The sequence below is a fragment of the Podarcis pityusensis genome (genome assembly GCF_964106645.2).
Source record: "Podarcis pityusensis genome assembly, chromosome: 4".
NCBI lineage: Eukaryota > Metazoa > Chordata > Lepidosauria > Squamata > Lacertidae > Podarcis > Podarcis pityusensis.
Window position 1 is genome coordinate 42438660 of NC_138027.1, and position 25471 is coordinate 42464130.

The 25471-nt window shown below is 41.4% G+C and overlaps 1 protein-coding gene and 2 long non-coding RNA genes across 3 annotated transcripts; 2 read left to right on the forward strand and 1 right to left on the reverse strand.

The window, feature by feature from the left end:
- Positions 1-1002: 1002 nt before the first annotated feature.
- On the forward strand, positions 1003-4304 carry LOC308474968. Its single transcript, XR_013985067.1, has 2 exons — positions 1003-1141; positions 1204-4304. It is a non-coding gene; the product is annotated as an uncharacterized lncRNA (long non-coding RNA).
- On the reverse strand, positions 2769-19093 carry CHMP2B (charged multivesicular body protein 2B). The gene is made up of 6 exons (XM_081001562.1): positions 18845-19093; positions 12093-12184; positions 11619-11813; positions 6792-6894; positions 4767-4873; positions 2769-4596 (listed from the first exon to the last, which is right to left on the reverse strand). The coding sequence occupies exons 1-6, from the start codon at positions 18876-18878 to the stop codon at positions 4483-4485; spliced, it is 645 nt and encodes a 214-aa protein (XP_080857688.1). The 5' UTR covers positions 18879-19093; the 3' UTR covers positions 2769-4482.
- Positions 19094-19249: 156 nt separating this feature from the next.
- On the forward strand, positions 19250-21223 carry LOC308474960. The gene is made up of 2 exons (XR_013985059.1): positions 19250-19390; positions 20617-21223. It is a non-coding gene; the product is annotated as an uncharacterized lncRNA (long non-coding RNA).
- The last annotated feature ends 4248 nt before the right edge of the window (positions 21224-25471 follow it).

The following is a 25471-nucleotide window of genomic DNA, read 5'->3' on the forward strand; positions in this document are numbered from 1 at the left end:
GAACTTTTAATATGGGAAAGGCTTATAGGCAGGCATTATCTAACATCTGCATTCTGTACATTCATCTTTAAAGCTACTTCACTCTACCTTTGCATTTTGATTTTTTGCTTTGTGAAGTCCAGCCAGGATTAAAAGCTTGCTGTTACCAAAAGGTAGTTGGCCCAATGAGAGGTATTCCTTAAACTACATTGGAATAAACATGGCAATTACCTCTATCCTGGCTTATACAGGGAAGCCAGTAATGTATTAGTTTAGAGGCCTCATCCTAAAAATGAAAGGATCACGCTAAAGCACCAGGTACTATAGGGGGTCTCTAACTGGGACCTTTATTAATAAGCTGGACGGCTTGTGACCCACATCTTGGAAATGACCATAGCACAGAATGGGAAACGCACATGGCTTGCTACAAACAAGCATTTGGCAATCAACAAAAAACACAATTTTTTATTTTGTTGCATTTGGATCCCACATTCTTCTCCAAGGAGCACAAGGTAGAGTCATAGAATTGTAGAGTTGGGTCATTCAGTCCAACCCCCTGCAATGCATGAATCTGTTGCTCAACATGGTTCTCAAGCCTATGACCCTGAGGTTAAGAGTCTCATGCTCTATCGACTGAGCTATGCCTGTGGTTCTCCCCCTTCTCATTTAATAATGGCCTGGTTCACGTCACTTCAAACCATAGTTTAAACCAGGCATAGGCAAACTCAGCCCGCCAGATGTTTTGGGACTACAACTCCCATCATCCCTGACCACTGGTCCTGTTAGCTAGGAATGATGGGAGTTGTAGTCCCCAAACATCTGGAGGGCCGAGTTTGCCTATGCCTGGTTTAAAATAATTGCGGTGGGAAAACAGCATCCAGACAAGGTTAAGGGAAAGATTCTGATCATCCACCACAGGCCATTTTGACAGGAGGGTGGAGCCTTCCACTTGTCAATCCCGACATCATAATCACAAGGTGACCTATCGCCTGCCTGCCTATCTATCTATCTATCTATCTATCTATCTATCTATCTATCATTGCAGGCATGGCTTGAGTTGTGCCTTCAGAGGCAGATCCTTTGCATCACCAACTTCACTTCAAGCCAGCATTGCAAATGAATGAGTGTGCTCATAGCAAGCTGTTTTGGAGCTTGCTATGAAGTGCCAATCCCAGCAGGGTTGCTGAAAGCGCCAGTCATCAGGTGGTTGGTGCTGACAGCAAGGCTTGCATGCCCAGGAACAGTGAGGAGTGCACTTTAAAAAGCTCACCTGTTCCTTTGCAGCTGTGTCTCCACACCCTGATAGTAGGTGTGTTTGGGTGTGGTTCAAGGAAAACTGCTTTTCAGACCAAATTGTGGCCTGGCAAACTGGCAGTTCTTCAGCCCTAGTTTAAGATGATGTGTGAACCACCTCAATGTGAATTAAAACAAAAGTTGTGTCGTCTGGATATTGTTCAATGGATAAACAAGCATCAGGAATTGTTGGAAAACACAGCATCATTGCCAAGCTGCGTAATGTTTGTTTTGCTGTGTAATTTCTTCTGTAGTATATCAGCCAGTTTAAAACTTTCGGCATGGCATACAGTACTTCTACATTTTTGTTATTTGACAGGGTGGAAGCCTAAGATAAAACACGTTTTTGGCAAGAACAGGAATTGCAATATACATGTTTTGATATCTATCACTTCTGTTGTCCTGGTATTATTTATCTAGCGTTTTTTTCTTTCAAAATTGCAGTACAGCTACACTTCTAGCTGCTATTGAATGAATTTGATGCTCCAGCTTCCATTTTATGGTGAGCAACACACTGTTCAGAAATAAAATTCTGCTAGGGAACCCATACTTTTAGCAGCTGCCTGACGCACATGCATAGTAGCAGCTTTCTTCCCAAAAACGATGACAACTGTGAAGGAAGAGAGTTGAAACTCTTAGATCTAGCATTATTAGAGAAACTGAAACGGAGGCAGCACTCAGTTAACTACTGCCTCATTTAGGAGGCATTCCTTCATTCCATTCCCTCTCTCAAATGTTTTTATTCAGCACCCACCATTGACAAAACATTTTCAAGTATTGATTGTCCAGCTTTAGTTGGGCAGCATTTGTAATACTTTTATCTTTCCCACTTGAGTAGATGAATTACTTTTTCACTGGTCATTAGCATTAGCCTAACTTTCTCTACAAAAACACAAGAATTCTTGGCTACATTTACATTTTGAGTAATACCAAAGCTATGAACGCATATCGGTTAGTTTTCTTTATGCCTCTTTCACAGCCCAGTCCTAACCCTCTCCTTTTCAATTCAGCAGGGCTTACTCTCAGGTAAGTGGGATTAGGGTTGCAGCCACAGCCATTCAGGGCAACCCAAACCCAAGCTGGGCAGCAGCAGAACATGATCGAGCCGTGAAGCCACCATCTATGTGGCCCTGTCACTCATTCTGATGGACACCTGCTGGCTACACAAGTCCTGGATTGGACTCAATGCTGCTAAGAGATGGGAGTGGGGTTGACTTGGAATCCAGTGGATCCTCAGCTGCTGCCTCACATTTAAGGTGCATTTCAGGGCTTTCCACAGGCTACTGCTGGCAGGAAATCACAAGCAGTCCAAAAAGTATTGTTGTCATCACCCTCCTGGCAGAACAAGGAAGAGGGAAACCTCTGCCACATCCAATACACACACCCCAGTTCAGCACTTTGGGGATTTGGATTGCATCCTTAATCACTGACTAGTGGATGCGTTTAGTATTTTTTTAAAAACTATTTTTTTAAAAAATCAAACAGAAAAATGGCACTCAAGGAGCTAAAAGCTTTTATTTGATTTTTACAAAATCCATAAAAAGGAGATCTTGCTGAAGGTAGCCACATAGAGTCTATTTTATGCAATTACAAAACCAAATTGTAAACCAAATTGTGTATGTACTTGATTGCTTTGATCCTATGTTTAACCAGAAAAATCATAATTCTATACTAAAATGAAGACCTAGGCTGCTGTTGCCTTATTCCTATGGCGTATCTTGTGAGTTGATAGTCACAGTAATTACTTTCTTTTTCTGTTCTTCATAAACAATCAGCAGACATTTTCTTGTTAATTTACATTCTCACAATTAGTACCAGGGCCACGAAGAAGTTCAGGAACAGAAATCCCCTTTCACAACTGGCAGTAATTCACAATGTGAATTATGTTCCCTATAATACATCAAGTTACCCACTGTTTTACTATATTAGGCGCAATTTTATAACCAAGTGAACCTATTTCCTTTAAATAGCCAAGCATACATAATTCCAATTAGTGTGTAACAACATATATAAAACAGAACAAACATACTATATGGACAATAAAGTATATTTTCAAAGGTAACACTTGTTCAATGAAAAAATGCATAGCAATATGTACAATGCTATTCAATGAAAAATATGTAATTTCAGGTGTTGGTAGTAGATTACATACTTTGTAGCAGCGGTTGCAGTTGAGTTCACATAACTCTTTCAGTGCTATGTCAATTGAGATAATGGCTTTAACATTACATTATTTCCACAATTCTAAGCTTAATTAAAATAAACCAAACACGATGGGCAACATCCAATGATGTTCACCTCCTTGTGCAATGGAAATCCACTTGTGCAACTGAACTTCCTGCTTCTCTTTTCACCCTCTAGCCCCCTTGTGCACCCCAGAGATGATTTTGGGGGCACACAGGAGGCTACAGGGAGAGGAGAGGAAGGAGGAACCTCAGTGCATGAAGATCTCACCCTATGTACACAAAGGCACAGAATTCCTTCAAGTTAGCTGTGTTACAGTACAATGGAAGTTATTTAGTACGTTCCTTACAGACCATTTTCCTAGCATAACATATCATTAGACCACAACCTTGATTCCAAGAAGATAATTATATATCAGTATTGTTCTAAAATCTTGGGACTATATTAGAAATGTATATTTTCAAACAAGGCTGAATCAAAAATGATTTCCTAGAAAGGCGCTTAATGAAAAACCCACTATACTTTTAAATACGTCTTCTGCTTGAAGAATACAACAGCCACCTTCCAAATGAAAGAAAAAGTGAGGTTTTATTTAATACCATAAATTAAGAAGTCTCTTGGCGTGCTTGCAACAGATACGTAAATGAAATGCCTCCAGAAAGGCTGCTTGCAATAGCCTCAGAAAGGTTAGAAACCTGAATGAAAAATGGAGTGTTGGTGCTTTTTGGAGAAAAAGCTAATTGTACCCAATCCAAATTTAGATCATATGTAACGGTTGCTCCTGTTTACAGCAGAATCCAATTTGGTCAAATGTATACACATTTTGCATTGTTTGCATGTTGTGATGTTCTGTCTCAACTGATTCCAACTAATTGTTCCAACTGCTTCTAGAATTCATTGTCACCAAAGATGGCTCGGGCAAGATCTTGCAAAGGAATTTGGTTTTTATTGATACTGGTCTTGCACATTCATGTGCATGCCAGCACTGGAGCAATTGCAGAAGGCAGGCTGCTCGTCACCATGGGGTTAATCTACTCCCAGGGCTTTGAGCTGCCGCTCAATCTCTTCATCAGAAATTGTGGCACTTTGGGATGCTGATGCAGATGGCATGCCTCTGGCAGCTGAAGGAGCCTTGGCCATCTATTAGAAAGAAAAATGAGGAAAAGTTACATTTAGGCAAGCAAGATGAGACACAGTAATCAAAATGATAGAACACAGAGACAAAAAGGAAGGCACTACAAAAGTCAATAAAAATGTAAGGGCAGGGGCAGATTACTTTTCAAGAGCAATGGGAGATAATTTCTTCATACCTTTCCAGATATTTCAATACCAATTTCATCCAGGACTTGGTTCACAATATCCTGACTTTCCTGTTCTTCATCAGAATCATTGAAAATATCATCCAGGGTATCGTTGACTTAAAGATAAATGAAAACAAAAGCTTCATTAGAACTGTAATAGTATAATTGCTACCTTGGTCTTTCATACCACTTTTACATCCCAGCACACATTAACAGCTTTATTTTGAAGAAAAGTGAAATAAAATAATGTAAGCAATAATATATGTGGGTTTATACTGTTATAAATGTAAAGAGGACCCCTGACCATTAGGTCCGGTCATGACCGACTCTGGGGTTGCGGCGCTCATCTTGCTTTACTGGCCGCTTCTGGCAAACCAGAGCAGTGCACAGAAACGCTGTTTACCTTCCTGCCGGAGCGGTACCTATTTATTTACTTGCACTTTGACGTGCTTTCGAACTGCTAGGTTGGCAGGAGCAGGAACCGAGCAACGGGAGCTCACCCTGTTTAAAAGTGATTTTGGCCCTCAAGGCAGTTTACAACTTTAAACATATACAATACAAAAACAGAGTCAAAAAGCAAATCCATTAGGGGGGAGAATTGATAATTTTACAACGCTAGCTCTGAAAGCCAATGTGCTTTTAGTTAGGGATTTAATGCTCATTTGACCATGAATGCTCCCAAAATAAGCCAAGCTATTTCCCCCAAAGTCAAAAAATAGCTTGGCTATTCGTGACAATTTCACTAATGTTCCCTATTCTCCTGCAACCCACCAAGCTCCCTTCCATCCCACCAACCCTTCACCTGCCCCAGCACTAGTAATAAAACCATCTGTGTACTGTCAGGAATAATGGAAGTTAACAGGCCTCCACAATCCTTGGCTTGTTTCCCAATATTTAGCATCACCAGCAGACACCCTAGTCAGCAAATCAGGACATCAAAGCCATGATTTGAACCTGATTTCTTTTTAACAATCATAGCTTGAACCAGCCACTGTTTCCAGATCTTGATGAACTTCTAAAGTAAAAGCACAGCCTTCTATTGTATGTGAAGATATCATGAAGAGGGAAGAATGAAAGCATAAGCTTGTGTAGGTTAAACCATGGGTTTGAATTGAATCCGAATCAAACATTTTAAAAAATCTCTGTACTGGCAGATAAGCACTTACGAGGGGCACAATAGACTTGCATCAGCATGCCATCACTAGTATGCACATTGTACTCAGTTAGGCATCCAGTTAAGACAGTGTCATGGTGCAACAAGATATGGCTTTGTTATGGTGATGGGAATAGCAGCCATTGCTAGTGCAGCGTAGCAACTTCACACAGTGTTATTCTAACATAAAGGTGGGGCGAAAACAACCCAAGAATTGTCAGTTTTCGCATTCCATTATCCTCAAAGGATTTTGGCTTCCAGAGAATCAGCCATGTGAAAAACCAAGTTACCTATTTTACCTATGGTGGACATCTACATTATGATATTGGATCAGGCAGAGCACAGCTGGAAAGATTTACCTCACACAAGACTATGGAATAGTTTGTGGAAAGCAGCTCTTTGTGCTATTAAAGCAGTTTCATTTTTAAGGTTGCAGTTTTGATAGCATAACTGGGACAACATCCCCCATGATGTATGTATATTCTGCACCTAGTGGTTCACTTTTTAAGTGTGGAATTCCACTTAAAAAGCAGCACTGGTTAATGCTTCAGCAATGTAATGCGTCATATGTCCTCCTGAAATCTGAATGGGCTGAGCAGGCCAAGGCTTTAGTGTTCCACATGGCTCTTCCCATGACATTAACATTGCCCCTCTATTTCTGGCCATCCATTTTCATGTTTCCTTGCCTCTATTCTCTATGTAGCCCATACCGAAGTAATACGGAAGGCTATGAAAATGGATGTTCCTGCAATTAATAATTTCAACAAATGTAGGTTAAACACAAGCTCATGAACCAATTATTATCTTGATTTGGTGGTCTTGCCAACCCAAAAAGGAAGCAGGGAACAGTTTTAATCATTGTATGAAAAAGCATAACTTACTCATTTCTTCAGTCATTTCCATTTTCATGTTTTCTTTCTGGAAGTTCTGCATAGTTTGCAGTGTCTTTTGTGGATCCATCTTTTTATTAACAGCTTGCATTGTCTAGCAATAAACAACAACCTTTATGAATAAATGTGGCCAACGTACAGTACAGTAAAACTGCTGAAAATGTCATAATATTTGAATACTTTTAAGGTGTTAGAAGAAAATAAACTCCAAGGAATACAAGTTCCCATGTAACGTGGGGTATACAACAAAACCTTTAGTCTTTGCACATCTAGAACTATCAGAAAAAGAGTAGAATGCACTATTGCGTAGCAGTCAGTTCTTCTGTAAATTCATCTGATGTATCAATTTTCCAAAATCTAATCTGCTGGTGGGTCTTCCTGATATTGACCTGGTTTGGATGTAATACTAAATTATAATTTAGCATTACATTAACAACATCTCAGCTGGTGTTTTTCTCCCTCCAGTGCTGCCTTCATTTGTTTTCAATTAACTGCAGGTCAGTGTCAAATCCAAATCCTAAACCCTGCTTAATATTAATTATGGTTTTATTGGAACAATCATACACCTTGATTTAGAATTGGCTTGTTTCTGTGAGCTATAGTTAAGACCATCAACAGTTTGTTTAAAATGGAAGTGAAAGCTTCTATCATGGCTGTGCCAGATAAGGGAAGGAGGGTGGCATGGGATGAATCACGTTGTTCATGTAACTCTAAGGTATTGTTTAGCATTATGGCTGAACACAGCTATTGTGAGAAGGAAGAACCCTGTATGACTGGCGTAAAACCTCTACTCTTATGCCTACACATCTTACAATTTAGAAAACCTCTTCCTGGCCCTATGAAACTTTATCCGTCATCAAGCATGTAGTAAACCACTTGCCTCACATGAAGCTGACTTATATCAAGTCAGGCCATTAGTGTGTCTACCCCAGCGCTGCCTACTTTGACTAGCAGTCAGGCAGTGGATCAGGAACAGCAACAAAACATGTTTTTGTTCCCAGCCTACCACAGGGTCACCCACTGCCCATCAATTCCTCTCCTGCTGCTCCAATGACTCACTGTGAGGAAGGGTTTTCAGCTTTAGACAGCATCTGCTGCTGCAGCTAAGCAGCCGATGGCTTTCCTCTGGGGCTCTCTTGAGGTCATTTTGCCTCAAAATCTCAAAAGCGCTTAAAGAAAGGGTAGGAGGAGGAAGATGTGGCAGTGATTAGCATTTACTGAGCTGCCTCAGGAGGTTTAATGCCGGTCAGCCCATACTGCTAACTGACATTGGTTCTCTAGTGTTGTTGGCAATAGGTTTTAATCAGCACTGCCAACTTTTAACTGGAAATGTTGCAGATGAAACATGGCATCGTCCGCATGCAAGGAATACATACTACCAGAAAGCTATGTCCCCTCTCTGCGTATGAACTGGTTGGAATGCTTTTATAAACTGGAAGAAAGGGGTTCCACCAGTCCTTTAATACCACTTCACATGCCCCAGAATCAATTGGTAAAATTTTGAATTGTACAACAAACTGTATAACTTCAGAACGTGAGTGGAGGATAACTTTTTTCTTTCCCTCCACATATGCCCTAAACTATCTGTAAGTGTATCAGGTAGAAACCATCTATTCCAGCCCGCTTCCTACTGTGCTAGGTTTTCAGCTGCAGAGTTTTGTTTTGTTTTTTAATGCAGTAGAGCATTCAAAAGCCACTTAGACCCAGTGATGAAAGCCAATAAACTGAAGCTCAATTGTGATAAGGAGGTATTGAAGGTGGATAGTTTGGGTCTAGTCTGGGTCGATGATGTACAAAATAGTTACAGACTTATTTGCAAGGTTGCCCTTCTCTACATGCTATTATGATACCCTCCTTTAATCATACATTCACAAAATTCTTCTAAGATTATTTGACAGCACAGAGAAATCAGAGTTTGAGGTAGAGTTTTCATTTTAAAATAGTGTAACAGAACATAATGGCTATGCATTTCTACCAGGAGCTGTGGAGATACTATGCTGGCACTGTTTCAAACAAGAGATGATTACATGAATGAGGTTTCTGTCTTTATAAAAAGGAGCCAAGGTATCAGAATCCAGTAGACTCTAACTGGTGAGTTTGCTGACATTCTGCTTCGTCCTATTGGATCAGTTATAGGCCAATTAGAGGACACAATTCTACTCAAATTGAAATGATTGGCTATGGGGTGGGTGGGCGGGCTCTGACTGGAGCGAATAAAAGGCCAGGCTCTAGTCAATGAGACAGCAGACTAGGCTAGGCTCTGACTGTTGGTCAGTTGATGGAAGAGCTGAAAGTTGAGGTCAGACAGGGCATATCAAGGGGCTTAAGAAGCCAAAGAGAAGCCAGGAGCTAATGCCACTAATCTAGACCTGATGTTAGGTTTGTGGAGAAGGGCATGTGACTCTAGCAGTAGCCTTCAGGGGAGTTCAGCTGTCAAGCATCAGTAGGATTGCTGAGAACTTGAGGTGACAGGGATTGATGGACTCTGGCAGAAGTCCTGAGAGAAGACTGAAGAGTCAACTTAGAGGAAGAACTCAAGGACCTGACAGAAGAGTGCAAGTATAGACCTCAGTCCCTAGTTCCTAAGTGTTAACTGATAAAGACTATTATAGTGAAATGGATTTAGGTTTGGATTTGGGGTGGTGTGGGGATGGGACTGAAGTTTGCATAGCTTTCCTCTTAAAAGTGGCAGGAATCCTGCTGTGTTTGATACATAATTTTGAGTGACTAAAAACTAACAGTGTATACATTTTTAAGGTAACAGTAACAAAGTAAAGTTAATCACCTAGTTTAAGTACGTAGGGATGAATATATACATGCTTATTAATGTAACAGTTTTAAGTAAGATATACTATACTTTGTTTTTACTTTATATTTTGAGCTCTGTGATGTTTTGCCGTATATTTAACCATAGCTATTGTTGGGTAAACCGAAGAAAATAAATGGTATTCATAATAAAGGATTAAGGATTAAGAAAAATGAAATATAAGTCACAACAAAGAAGTGTGAGATGTGCTTTTTTCTAAAAAAAATGTTTAGGGGTACTCTCATTTTCTTACTCATATTGAAATACTGCCCCTCAGTGAGGCCAAACTTAGATTCACAAAATGTTCAGGAGTATGCATACCCCTGCGTCCCCCCAGAAAAAAGCACTGCAGATGATGATAATAAAAGTTTTGCCAAAGACATCCTTACTCCTAAATTGTCACTTGAACTTAAAATATTGTGACAAAAATGAAAAATTAACTGTTTATTTGTACTTTTAGTAATATTTTTCTATAAGTTCATAACTACATAAATATTTAAGATACCAAAATATACAAAAAAGAGAAATTTACCTTCTATTTGAAGTTCTAAATTGCTTCCAAATTCCTTTAGAAGCAGCAGAAGGACCATTGCTTAGTCACAAATTTTCACTAAGTGATTTCACATACAAGTCGCTCTCTCACTAGAATATCAGGCTGTAATCACAACGTGAATTTGCAAAGCTAAAATGAAACATCCCTGTGTACTCTGCCCTAATTCCTCATATGAGCTATGGGATGCATATGTGCCAATATTCTGCACGAGTCTGTGAATCCATATAAATACAAACAAGCAATTTAGAGACTGACAGCTCAGCTGGGGGAGCAAAAGCTCTTGGATCAGCATGAGTCAAAACAGAACATCCGTAAGCTTAGTCATCCACTTTACTACTCATAACACTGCTTCCATACATACACAACTCAATATAGCACTACAGTGTGCTTACCCAGCTGCAAAATGACAGTGAGGGATTGGGTCACGATAGGAGCCACAGGCAAAAGAGTCCCTAAACATTTAATTACATGGTAGTACAAATGCCTTCAGCGTGTCACATATTGACCTTTTTTCTTTTGTGAGGTATTTGCCAGCTAATCAGTTTAGCTTCTTTAGACATGCATACTCTATAAAAGCCTTGACTATTTTCATCATAAATTGCAGACTACAGTGGTACCTCTAGTTATGAACTTTATTCATTCAGGAGGTCCGTTCTTAACCTGAAACTGTTCTTAACTAGAGGCGTGCTTTCGCTAATGGGGCCTCTTGCTGCCACTGCACCACCGCCACACGATTTCCATTCGCATCCTGGGGCAAAGTTCTCAGCTCGAGGTAACTCTTCCAGGTTAGCGGAGTTTGTAACCTGAGGCGTTTGTAACTTAAAGTACCACTGTACTTTATTGTCAGATTTTTGCAGAGTACTTGTTGTAACTCAACCTGGGACCTGCTGATGAAGGGCAGGTAGTAGGCCTGGGTGATATATCAATATATCACCCAGGACCAGTATGAGGAGCAGACCGTGATGTCGGCTTCACTCAGAAGCATATTACTGGTGAAAATGCTGCTATGTTTTAGACATCACAATAGATTGTGGTTTATCTCAACAGGAACAATCCTAGGCTGACATGAAGCCCCCTCAAGTGAAGCTACAAGACAGAATTTAGAAGCTTTCACACACCCATTTAACTGCAGCTTGTTGTTGTCGAAACCCAGCAAATTGTGGTTAATCTTACATAGTTTGTTTAAAACAAGACAACTCTGACCAGGGTTTATGACCTTGGCTTGCTTCAACAAGCCATAGCTGAGATTAAATTTCAGAGTATAATGCTAAACTGCAGTTAATTAAAAACATAAGTGAAAGTTTCTCATCTCCCACTTACTGCAGTGCCAGAGGAGGGGGAAATGCACAAGCCTAGATTTGTTCCCATCATGATAAACCACAGTTGAAACACAGATTTCTGTAAATTAAAACCAGAATCCTATGAACAACATTTGGGATACTTAAGTTTGATTGCTTACCTTTGCTGTTGTTGACATTGCTCCTGCCATTTTCATCTGTGAGTTCATCAGTTTTGTTTGTGTTGACATGGATGTAACTTTTGAACTAACAGCATAGGTTCGAGTTTTCTGTTTTCGCAGTTGCACAAGCTGTTTTGCTAGAACCTTACAGGCTTCTTTGTTTCCAGTTTTAGCCATTTTCTTTATTTCCAATTCCTATTTATTAAAATGAAAACTGTTTTTTAGTTTGTATTCACTTTTTATCTTCCAGCATAAATACTACGATAGTTTAATGAGTAAAAGGTGATTTTTTTCAAACAAATTCCTATTAGACATGCAAGAAAGCTATCTAAAGAAAAAAATACAATGTTTCCAAAATTAAAAGCTAGGAGTACAGGCAGAAAATGGTGTTAAGGAAATGGACAAGCTATCATTTACCATAACCAGTTTGGGCACTGATTGTGAAAGATGAACTAAGATTCTCCAGTTACTTACCAGTTGCTTTTCCTGTCTCTCCAAAGCTACTCGATCTCTTACTATTGCCCTCTGCGTGCCTCTTAGCTCCTTATTTTGTTCTTTAATTATATCTAAGAAACAAAATATGTACAGTTAGTATAATGGATAAGGAAGTATGGTGAAGACATGCATGGTGAAAACATAAGTTTTAGGTGAAAGGTGTTTCATTCCTAATAGCAGTATCACTGATGTCTCAAAAATAGACTACTGGAATAACTGGAAAACAGACTACTAGAATAGTGTGAGGGATGGAGGCCCAGAAGACTGTATTCTCTGTGGCAGTCCCTCATTTGTGCAACTCTCACTTCACAGAAGTGCATCTAGCATTTTCATTGTACTGCTTATGCTGAACCTTTGAATGCAACCTCTTTACCCTAGCCTTTTGACAATTAAGGTATTTCGTTTAGTGGGACCCACCTCTTTTATTCAGTTTCTGGTGTTTGTTCCATTTGGAATAGTTGTGCTTGTTTTATAATTGTATATTACCTGGGACCTTACTGTAAAGGGCAGATAAGATAATACAGTGGTACCTCTGGATGCAAATGGGATCCATTTTGGAGCCCCTTTCGCATCCAGAAGTGAATGCAACCCACGTCTGCGGGTCGCGATTCACCGCTTTCGCGCATGCGCGTGACGTCATTTTGACAGTCTGCACATGCGCGAGCAGCGAAACCCAGAAGTAACATGCTGCGCTACTTCCAGGTCGCCGCAGCGTGCCACCCGAAAATACTTATCCCGAAGCTACTTCAACCCGAGGTATGACTGTACTTCATAGAAATACTATAGTCTTCAGTTGCAGGTAACCAATTACATATGGGGAACAGAATCATATGCTGTCCTGACTCCACAACCTACTTGTGTCCATTTGAAGGCCTGCACAGACAACATGTGTTTAAAATCCTCCTAAAAGGGTTGTTTCACATGATTGGGTATCCTGCTTTTTTAGGGTCTCAGTCAGAAGGAGAGTGTTATACACACACAGCTGCTATGCAGGCCTTCCATTTAATGCACATGGGTCATTGGGTCACCTGAGACTGAAGTTGTGAATATGACTCAAACATGAATGCCCCATCTTTATTTTATAAAGACTGAAAAAAGCTTACAATGTTTTCACCACAAAATGCATAAAACCACAATAAAACCAATTCATTCTCCCTGTGGATAATTAATATGAAAGCATTCACCAAAGAAACAGGGAGATAAAACTTAACCCACACGAAAAGCTTGGCAAAGTTAAAAAGGGCTTAGCAGTTTGATTTCTGTGAACACACAAACTCCAAATGATATCACACATTTTCTGTACACGTAATTTAAAAAACAGCCATACTGTTTTGAATCCACAGGAAAGCAGAGGCTTCCTCTGGATCCAACCCTGAGGAATTTTATATTTGAATTATGTATGCCTTGGAGAAAAGGCACCTTTGGATTCAACCTACTACGTTACTATTTTGACACTATCATTATTGCTTGAACATAAATTCATACTGTTGGTATTATTTGTTATCTCCATTATTGCATTTTTTCCTATTTCAAAGATGTTCACTGTACATATAATCATAGCCAGATACATTATTAAATAAGTTATATATCAACTTAAGAAAACTGCTACTGTCTCAATGCAGTATAAATAGACTAGAGATAAACCCATCTTCTGTGACCAAGTATCAGCACTTGATTGTTCTCATTTTTCTATCCTTCTGATGTTACAGAAAGTGTGCTCTCCACATCACAATTTTTTGGGGGGAAATTTCCCTTTAATTTCCCTATCAAAGAAATTGTAACACACCATAAACAAAATACCACCTGCAGCACAAATATTTTCTAGCCTTTTAATAAACCAGCACTTTCTTCCACATAGAAAGAGTGCAAGAATCTGAACCTTATGGAATCATAACATTCAAGCTTTCAGTGGCCTACTTTGTAAGTATATATATTTGTATTGAAATACTATTTGCAAACAGAGTTGGAATTCTCATTTCGATAAGAGGGTTGTTCCCTTAGCTATAAATTGAGAAGTTGTGTTTTATCAGATGAGAATACTTGTAATGACTTTCTAAAAGTCTTTTTGGACCACAAAGATATGACACTTTGCAGGCTGGGAGTGTTTATCCTCTTTTACTCAAAGAGAAGCAAGTGACATTCCCATGAACTAGTGGCTATGGCTTCTAGAGGGGAATGAAGTTTTTAAATTATAGGACTGCCAGTCAAGGATTACATTTATCTATTTCTTCATAATAAAAAAGTATGTTTTGTGGGGGGTTTTATGCCTGAGGCCATTTCAAAGTAGCACACAATAAAGTCAAAATAATTTATTTGGAGTTGTTCAGAAGAGAGTCAACCCCCCACCCCCGCGCTTTTACAGAGATGACTTGTCTTATTCTATTAAAAATCCCATTTCTTTTGAAAATGAAGCATTCCTAAAAGTAAGTTTCCATCTTGCTTTCACAATCTAAAAAAATCATCTAACAATAACGATAGGATTTTGTTGCTGTTGCTTCCCACAATATAGACTGTCAAAAATGAATAAAGCATGAACTGCAGCCATAGATTTATTTTACATTAATCCTTTCTTCAAAGACTCTTCTTTCCTAGATACAGTTCCAAGACATACCAGGATGAAATGATTTCAGCATTAAGAAGTCCTGGCAGGAAACATTTTCATATATGTTGAGGCATCTATACTGCCCTTATTAACTTATACACAATTAGTCTCATGTAAGTACTAAATACAATGGAATGATTATCATAGGGAAAAATCAAGAGTGTTGCATGAAGAAGTTTGTACAGTGATACCTTGGTTTATGAACTTAATCTGTTCTGGAAGTCTGTTCTTAAACCAAGGCATGCTTTCCCATAGCAGCGGGGGACTCAATTTACAAATGGAACACACTCAAAAGGAAGCAGATCATGTTCTGCTTCCAAGGCAAAGTTCACAAACCAAAACACCTACTTCTGGGTTTGCAGCGTTCTTAATCCAAGTTGTTCATAAACTAAGCTGTTCTTAAACCAAGGTACCACTGTACTGTACAATTGGGCTTGATTTGGATTGAAATTCATACTTAAGAGTCAAAATTATGGGAACATGAGAAGTCTCAGTTGACAACTCTAAGAATTACCCTGAACTTGGGTTTGTTTGTTTTTGGGGTTTTTTGGTTTTGTTTTGGACAAGAGAATGTGATCTGGGTATTGGGGGTTGTCAAAAAACATTTTAAGTTTTAGATTTGCAGGACTCCTAATGCAGGTATGGGGGTGTTGTGTTACAGAAGATCTTCCTTCAGAACAAAATGGGCTCAAATAGTTTCCTGACTGCCCTGGGAAAGTTTTCTGTTGCTCCAGTCAGTGATCCTGTTGAATACCTGGGCAATATTGGGATAGGGAACTAATCAAGTGGATAGTATTCTGAACCAGCACCAGGAATCAGCAGCAGGTGATGAGGGGTAACAAACTGAGGCTCAAACCAGACAAAACAAATGTACTCTTGGTGGGGGAAGGGGTGGGGGGAGAGATAAAAATCTGGAATAGGGATTAAATGAAGTTTATAGGTTGGGACTATTCTGGATGCAGCTTTACATCTAGATGACCTCGTGGTAACAATGGCCAGATGAAACTCAATCCTAATGAATGGGTCTACAAAATGGCTGTCACACAAAAACACTAAATGTGTTTACACCGACAAAACTTTTCATTCAATATCCCGTGATAATGCAAAAATTTAAGTTCCTTGTTATTTACTCAAAAGCACCTCTTCACAGATCAGAGGTAAGGAGGTGGCACTTATCTGCTTACGTCAGACAGTAAATCTAGTGCCCTCTAGATGCCCATTATCCCTATTAAACATGTTGGCTTGGGATAACTGGAGTTGTAGTTCAACATTTGGAAGACACTATGCTGGCTAACTCTGATTAAACAAAAGGATACCAGAGACAGAGCAGCTTCCAGGGTATAAATACTGAGAGTCTGAAACTATATATTTACTTCTGAATTTGTCAAAGAATGCCAACTTTCCAATCCTTATGACCACGCACTCACACTTACAAGTTTTTGTCTCAGCTTATACTTTTTATGTTTTCTTCCTTAAAGGTTGAACCTTGAGGTTTCAGGTAGGAACCTCTACCACAAGTAGGAAGCTGACTTACGCCATTATTGGTATCTAGCTCAGTGCTATCTGCACTGTCTAACAGTAGCTCTCCATGGTCTCTCCCAGGCCTACTTGGAGATGTAGGGATTGAACAAGATCTTTGAATGCAAGGGTTGCTATCTACCCAAGCCATGGCCCTTCCCATGAGCCCTGCTCTTTACAATGAACTCCCCACTGAGAACCATAGTACTACACCTCATTGGCCTTCCAGAAGTGGAGCAGAACATATATCTTCCATTGAGTCCAGTTCAATTGTTCAGCTTTAATCACTACTGTTTTTCTGCTTTTAATGGGGTGGTTTATTTGGGGCAGGGTGTTTTGTTTGTTACTGCACTCGGCCATGAGCACAACAAAGGCAGAAAATAAATTATTTCAATTAATAAATATGGAATAGCTTTACTACCAGATATATTCACCACACATGAAAATAAGTGACAGAAAAGAAATTATACCACATTTGTAGTAATAGATTATCAAGTGGTCGTGTGATAGAAAACCAAACCATATGGTAACCTCGTTATCTATTCACCCTATAGCAGTCCTGTGTGACAAAAGGCTTCACAAAAGAAGCAACTCCTTCAAATTTATATCAGTGGAAAGCTGAGAAAGCCAGCTGTGCCATCAAATTTTGTACTCAAACTCTTTACCAGGCAAGTTATAGAAAATACTAAATTTATGTTTGATGCACTGCAATTACTGAGTAGTAATACAGTGAGGCAGCAAAGCTGGCAGGACTGGGGATAAAAATTTTATACCTCACTAGACTACTCAGTGCCTTCAAGAGCTAATGACTGTGAGAGTTCTGAGTGCTGGGAGTCGTTCATCTTATCTGCTCAGAGATGTACAAACAGGAGGAACAGGAGAGGACTCTGAAGAATATATGCCCTCCTCCCAGCCATCAACACCTTTCAGGGAAGAAGAACCAGAAGCCACATGACCATTACCTGGTATTTCAGATTTGTCATTGGGGTAGCACTATCATCCAACTATAGGTCTAATTTTAATATTGTGAACCACTTTGATAACCATTATGGTTGTAAAACAATATACATATAAGATAAATAAAAATGTCACCTTTTCTTGAGAACCCAGTTCTAAAGAAAATGAGTGTCCATGTTTTGACTCATGAATGGATGACATAGCCAACAGTAAAATACAGAGGTGGGAGATACGTAATAGTGCATGACACATAGAGAAAATTCACTTAGCAGCAATGATCACACAACATTATGCTGCAATAGTCACAAAATATGCTCTTTCCCTCCCAAATATGCCAAATGCTTCAATGTAATTCAAAGCATTCCTTTGAAGTGTCTTTCTCTAAACTAAGGAAGACTTAACTCATACTTCTTTAGAAATCAGCAGTAGGTGGAATTTTTGTCTACACACACCACACAAATATAATCCCTAGGGAATATTGAAGGAACACTTTTTAATATCAACCAGTACTGCAGCAATAGTAATAAAGGGCATCATTTTGAAGAGGACACTGAGAGCTTTTGTTACATCAAGGAAACAGCTCTCTGGCAACACTGAAGAACCCTGGCAGTTCCTGATAGGAAAGAATGCTCTTGTTTTAATAAAACAATGCATCTTGTTTCCTTGGGGTTTTTTTAGGGCTATTGAAATTGATACAGATAATACAGATAATTATTTATTTTTATTACATTCCTATACTGCCCTTCATCCAAGGGTCACAGGGCAGAATAAAAACACAAAAATACATAACAGAGTAACCAACAAAAACAATAATCCGACACAAAGTATTTATTTATTTATTAAATAAATAGGTGGCTACATGTAGTCATCTATTGTAACAATTTCTCAAAATTACTGCAAAAAAACAGTTCTTAAGAACCTTGCCCTACTTCTAAGGCATTTTCTGCAGTAGCTCTTTCTCCATTTGAGCAGTGCAATCTCCACTGTGTGTTCAACATGGCTTACTCCCAGGTAAGCGTGCATGTGCTCACAGCCACAATCCCTCAATAACCTGGTGCTGGCAGTTCCACAAGGTGTTTTTGTACGTAACACTTCCACACATGATCAGGAGATGAGTCATGCATGTTCTCTCTCTCTCTCTCTCTCTCAATGCACAAACAACCACCACTGCCACCCAACAACACACACGGATTGTGCCCAAGCCTATATTCTGAGCTGCATCATTATTTCTTATCTGTATTACTAAAATTCAAGCCTGATGGTCCATTTAAGGCAAAGGGCAAAGAACGCAGCGCAGGAGGCACCACGACAGCTATAGGGCAATCAGAAAGGAGAGGGAGGAAGACTTCTATGGGGGGAGGCGAAGTCATATTCTAGGGGCAAACTAGGCTGGATCTCCTCAGCTCAGGGGCGAAGCGAGGAGCCCACAGGGGCGAAGCGAGGAGCCCACAGGGGCGAGCACTCCCTGAAGTATCGGGAAATACCTCTCCAAAGGGGCGGGGGGAGCCTTGGGGCGAAGGGAACCCCCCCCCCCGTTTGCTAGGGTGCGGTGTCGTCAGAGGGCGAATAGGGGGGAGGGCTGCCCACCCCCAAGGAAGGAAAAAGGACCCCCCCGCCCCACCACAGCACGAGATTTCCTTCGCCCGTCACTCACCGTCCACCGTCTTCTTCTTGAAGAGCGACGCCATGGCGGCGGCGGCGGCGGCCCAGGAACCGAGGCAGGAGAGCGGGGCCACCGGGGCTCCTTCCTGCTCCTCAGGTGACCGACCAGGAAGCGGAGGCTGCCGCTGTTGCTGCCGCAAGCTCAGAGACGAGCAGGAGAAAAGCCCGCCTCCCGCCTTCGGGAAGAGGCTGAGGCCGTAGCAACAGCGGCGCCCAGTGCCGCCACTGGCGCGGAGGGCGGGGCTTGCCGTGAGGGGAGGGGCTAGAGGAGGCCGTCCCTCTCGCGAGCGGAGTCGGCTCCGCGGCCGGCCGGGCAGGAGGGGGGCGGGGGGGGTGAGCGGCGGTTTCTCACGTGACAGCGCGCGAGCGGTGAGGGGGCAGGAACGGTTGGTAGCCGCTGCCATGACACGACCTAGTTGAAGGGGGGAGGGGTTTTTTTCGAAGGTGGTGGCACGTCCTGAGCGTGGGAGGACGTTTGTTTTATTAACTTATTATCCATTTATTTATCTATGTACCGTCTTTCCCCTCACGCAGCAGGGTAGGGTTGTGCTTGGGGTTTTTTTTGGGGGGGGCGAAGGTGAGCGGGTAGTAGTAAGCTCTACACACACACACACGGGGAGGACGGGCGGATATACCTCACAGCGCTGCGCCTCACGACAACCTGTTTCCCAAGAGTTTCGCCGTTGAGGTGGCAAAGTGGCCAAGCGACAACCCCGGGTTTGAGGAAATGTAGCGCGCGAGCCTTCTCTCCCTTTCCGTCGAAGCATTTTGGAGGGTTATTTTGAAACAGATGCTTTATTCGAGCTTTACACCCACTTCCACCACCACCACCACCACCACCGATAGAAAATGGGCTGGAAAAAAGGCATTCAGGTCACGTGTAAATTCGGGTCGGTTAAATCTTCGTGTCAGAGGCAGCCACACAGCGGTACTTCCCGACGCCTCGACACTTTGGGCGCATCTGCGTGGTCTGAGGGGGCACCAAAGGCTGCCTCGCTAAATCCGAAATGCAGGGCAGGCGCCATGCCATGCAGTGGTTTTGGGTCGCTCTTAGCATGTGGGCTGTACCGCCTCTGTGTACAGCATGTGAGCGCCTGCGCTTCCGTGTGGGAAGTAGGGAAGAGGTCGGCGAGGGTTGTACTTGACCGCAGCCTGGGACTTGCCTGACTCCTGGAATGCCAGGGAGAGGCAGCTGAGTCTGCAGGTTGGAGATGCCCCCCCCCCCCAAAGCAGGCCCCTAATAAGTCTTTTAAAGAATATTTTCAAATTGTAAGAAATAGCGACATTGTAAAGCACAACCTCTCACATCAGAGTTTTGTGTGTAATATGCAGATATTTCCGTAAGAAGCCACAAGGACACCTGGTACATGATTGCAAAGCCCTTCCTGATCATGTCAGTGTTAGGACACTGAGCACACCCAGTCTGGCTCTTGAGATTAGAGAAGTTTGTCATACGTGTCCTAATATAATGTCAGGCTCTCCGTTTGCTTAGAGAAGAATCTTACAGGGTAACATTTGGATATACAGGTTGTCAGGATTGAAGGAAATGATGTTCAGATCCCTTCCAGCCTTACAATTCAGTGTGGCATGCTTCATAAAGCTGGCAGATGCTGTGCAAAATGCCAAACAGCTATTTGCAATTGCAGCAGTAGAGCTGTTCCAGTTTTGTGTGGTGTTCGTATTTCATATGAATATCCTGTTTTGAATGAGCAAGATTACTTGTCTGGATTTTTTAAAATTGATGCTCATTTTGAACTTGCACAGTGTCTCCTATTAGGGAATACACTGCGGATGAGGAGAGGGACCTGCCAGCCCACCAGAGGAACCTGCCAGCTTGCCACTGAGGCTCTTGTCTGCTGCCTTCTGCCGCACTCCTTGCTCCACGAGTCTATACAATCAATACATTACACAACAAACCAATTGACATGACAAACCCAGTACAGCTAATAAACCAGTGTGCAGGGCACAAAATGATGGTATGCCAAAAAGCATGATCTCTGCATATTGAAAAAGGCAGTTTGGGGGGAAAGCAAAAGAAAAATTTAAAAGATGACAGCATAAATATTACATTTTTTCTTCTTGTTTAAATAAATGGTTTCTTAATAGGTAAAGAAAGTATGCAATACATTATATGTAGTACCGGTAATTCATTAACAAGATCCAGATCACTGCTGAGAGAGAATTATGTTTCATGCTATAATACTCGTTATAAATCTCACACAGAACTTTGCTGTTGTAATTTCCCATTGTAATCTCATTCAGTGATGTATACAATTTCCCCAAAAATGTCATGCAGTATAGTCTTGTTTACTTTTAAGCAGTATAGCATTGATTTTGTAAAAATAAAATAAAATCAAGTTTTAACAAAAAATAGTAATATTTAGTATTACTAATAGTAATTTAGCTGCCACATTCAAAATGTACTAAAGAATAAAAATAAATACTAATTGGTGCACAGAATGTCATAATTACCTTAAAAACTACAGATAGACTGTTAAGTAGGCATCAGTGGCTACATCTTTTTCATATTCTGTTATCTTGCTGCATTCTTAGTAAGAGTATGTTTCCGGCATTTTTGTTAGCCTGAGTGTCTGTTGTAGGAGAAAAGCTCTTTGTATCAGTGTTTTGTCTTCAGTGGAATTTAGAGAACAGACACTACTGCTCCATAGACTCCCATCTTCTGGCTGTTTTATCCGTCAGTCCTATTTTTAAGTCTCTTTCTTACACATAAAGCTTGTAGATCCATGTAGCTGCAGCCAGGCACGATGAAGTGGCATACACTGAGGTAGCTACAATGATGAGACAAGTGGGGCAGGTCCTACTGCACATCACTTGCACTCCCATTAGAACCCTTCATTGCTGTCATGTCTCAGACACGTAGAGCTACTCTGTGCTGACTGAAGTGCCTTGAGCGCATCATAGGCTATATCTGCATTTTCATGGAATTGTAACATGACTCGAGTCCCAGAATGCAGCAAACTTCACATTCAAGTGAAAAATGAGTTGCTTGCTCGTAGTTCTGCACCATCTACATTCAGTGATGCCACTCACTGCATGAGGCAGTAGAGCAGTGGGTGGACAACTTTTATTCCCTGTGAAGTAAAAGTAATCCGTAAGGATTTGTGTGCTGGCAGTGGGACCCTCCTGGGCCTCCACCCCAGAAATGTCTGAGGGCAGTGGAATTTCCAAGAGGGTCTTCTGCCCAGAGCTTAACATCCATGAAATTTATGGGGAAGGAGGTGGTATTTCAGATATTTGGGGCTTGAGTCATTTATGGCTTTAAACATTACCATGGTCAATTTGAATTAGGCCCAGAAACAAACTGATTAACAATGCAGCTTTTTTGAAATAGGGTTTATGTGAGATCTCGGTGGAACCCCAGCCAGTATTCTGACTGCTGTATTTTGGACTACTTGACATTTCTGATCATAGGATTGTAGAGTTTGATCATAGAGCTGGAAGGGACCCAAGAGTTGTGTAGTCCAACCCTCTACTTAAAAACCTCCAGGGAAGGAGAGTCCACAACCTCACAAGGGAGACTCTTCCACTGTAGAACAGTTCTCACTATAGGGAGTCACCTACCACCACCACATGTCTCTTCCTCCTCTGGGGAGTGACAGGAATTGTTCTATGCACTGTGCCTTCCAAAGCCTGCTTGGAGTGCTCTTAAGTTCTGCACCACCTGCTTTTTCCTTCCCCTCTTGTCTATTGGAGCTTATTTGGGTGTTGTTGGGATAGTTTACAAAGGCAGGAACCTTATGGTTTGAGTACAGTGGTACCTCTGGTTACGTACTTAATTCGTTCCGGAGGTCTGTTCTTAACCTGAAACTGTTCTTAACCTGAAGCACCACTTTAGCTTATGGGGGGCCTCCCGCTGCTGCCGCACGATTTCTTTTCTCATCCTGAAGCAAAGTTCTTAACCCGAGGTGCTATTTCTGGGTTAGCGGAGTCTGTAACCTGAAGTTTATGTAACCCGAGGTACCACTGCACTTCCTACTCCTTCCTCTCAGCTGGCCATCTCCAGGCTCTAATTCCCTTTCTCCAATCTCTCCATGGAAGGTAACAAGTGGGTTATTGGCATACACATCCACGATCAGTAGCCTTGGATCTGAAGGGGTTAGGTTAAGAATGGAAAATGACATGGTCTTCAATGTGGCTTACCATCTTCACAGTGTATAGGATTACTGGCTTAGAAATAAATCCTAAATTTAAAAAAACCTTATGGTAAGAAATGTAATTTAATCCTTGTGTTTTGGGGGGAAATCCAGATGTGTAGATTCTTAATTGTGATGAATTACACTTTTTAAAAACACCAGGCTGTTCATATTCCATTTTCAGATTTGCAGGCATATGAACTTTCTTTCCAAATTACCTACTGGCAGGCAACTATTTCTTTTCTTTCATCTTATGACATTAATATGCTTGTGCAGGTTTCCCTGCAGCTGTGTATCTTTATTCCAAGGTATTTTAAAGATAAACACATCATTTGAAGAAGTAAAAAAGCACATTATTTGAAGGACTGTAGATTTTATTTGTCAGAAATATGTTAGCTAGCTATTAGCAAAACAACAATAGCATTGAAAGAAATATGCTTCCATCATAGGTCCCCCCCCCATTGGTTCATTTTTCATTATCTTGTACCTGTGATATAAGCATAAGCTATACCTATGCTTAAAAAGGTAAGGAAAAACTAAAAAGCAATTATTTCCACCATAAATTTCATCCATGTAGCTAAAGGAGAAGATTCTGTTGGTAGCAACCTGCCCCAACAAGCTGTCCTGTTCTCCAGTGATTCCTGTTTCTTCATTATTATTTATGTCATTCGAAGGTCGGGGGTGGTTTACAACATACTTTTAAAAGTATTCAGAGTATCTCTGTTTAGAGGATATTGCAGTAGCAGCCTAATCTTAAAGCTATGAATGATGACTGCTAAGCATGCGGGCGGGCGGGGGGCTGGAATGATCAGGTGGGACACAAATAATGACAACATCAACAAAATTTGAACTGGGCATCTTCAAAAAAAATCTTCAAAAAAAAACTGGGCATCTCCATCTTTTAGATTTAGGGGAGCTAGTCTCAAACGTTTGTTGGGGGAGACCTAGGGTTTTTTTGTGGGGGGAGTTATTTGTCCTGTCTTCACACTTTTTATGATGGAGGACCGCTGTAGCCACCCCCAACAACACGTTCTCAAGATGGAGGGGGAGGGAACAGCTGCAGTCGCCTGTAGTTCCTGCACAATGTTTGCCATCTTGCCAAAGGTTGCAAGCAGCTTTACCTGCAGCAATTGCATGTTGATTGCCCTCTTAAAAGACAAAGTCCAGCAACTGGAGGAGCGTGTAGCTACGCTCCAAAGAATTAGAGAGCTGGAGCTCTTCTTGGAAGCAACAGAGCACACCGTCTCCAACAAGGAGGAGACAGGGGACTCCCCTGAGAAGGACGCTAGTTCACCAACACAGGAGCCAGATATATGGAGAAACGTGACTCAAAGAAGTAGGAGGCCCAGGGTTCGCTCTGATTGTTTAGAAATACACAGTCGCTTTGAGGTCCTCTCCCCTAGCATGGAAGACGAAGAGCAGACTCCATTTGAGGATCTCTCCCTCATTACAGTCGATCAGGTATATGAAGACGAGCAGCAAAGTCAGTCCTCAGGGAATGTGCAGGCGACCTTGGAGCGGACAGCTCACGGAAGAACCCCGACCAAACCTAAGAGGAGGCGTGTAGTGGTGATAGGGGATTCCCTACTGAGGGGAACAGAAGCAGTGATCTGTGGGCCTGACAAGATGTCTCGGGAAGTGTGCTGTCTCCCCGGGGCTAAGATCCAAGATGTAACTGAACGACTGCAAGGAATCATAAAACCCACTGACAAATACCCCTTCCTCTTGGTTCATGTGGGAACCAATGACACTGCAAGCAATAGTCTCCAGAAGATCAAAAGAGACTACGAGGCTCTGGGCAGGAAATTGAAGCAATTAAATGCACAAATTGTCATCTCATCTGTCCTCCCAGTTGAACGACGTGGCCCAGGGAGAGAGGGGGAAATAGTGGAAGTGAACAGCTGGCTTCGCAAATGGTGTAAACAGGAACGGTTTGGATTCTTAGATCACGGACTGCAGTTTCTTGAAGATGGACTTCTGGCAAGCGATGGGCTGCACCTCACAACAGTTGGGAGGAATGTTTTTGCCAAAAATCTCAGAAACCTCATCAGGAGGGCTTTAAACTGACTAATGTGGGGGAGGGAGACAGTGCTCCTGAAGGTAGGAGTCTATCAATTGATGAAGATGATCATCCAAATGTCATAGACCAAATGGAGCAAACAGCACGCAGACCTAGTGGTGGGAGGAAAAAATCCTTAAATAAGAGTCACGGGGGAATGATTAATGGACTTCAATGTCTGTACACTAATGCGCAAAGCATGGGAAATAAACAAGATGAGCTTGAGCTCTTGGTACAGCAAACTAAATATGACATAATAGGCATCACTGAAACCTGGTGGGATAAGTCCCACGATTGGAATGTAATAATGGGGGGATACAATCTATTTCAGAGAAACAGACCAGACAAGAAAGGAGGAGGAGTGGCGTTATATGTCAGGGATGTGTATACCTGTGAAGAGATCCAA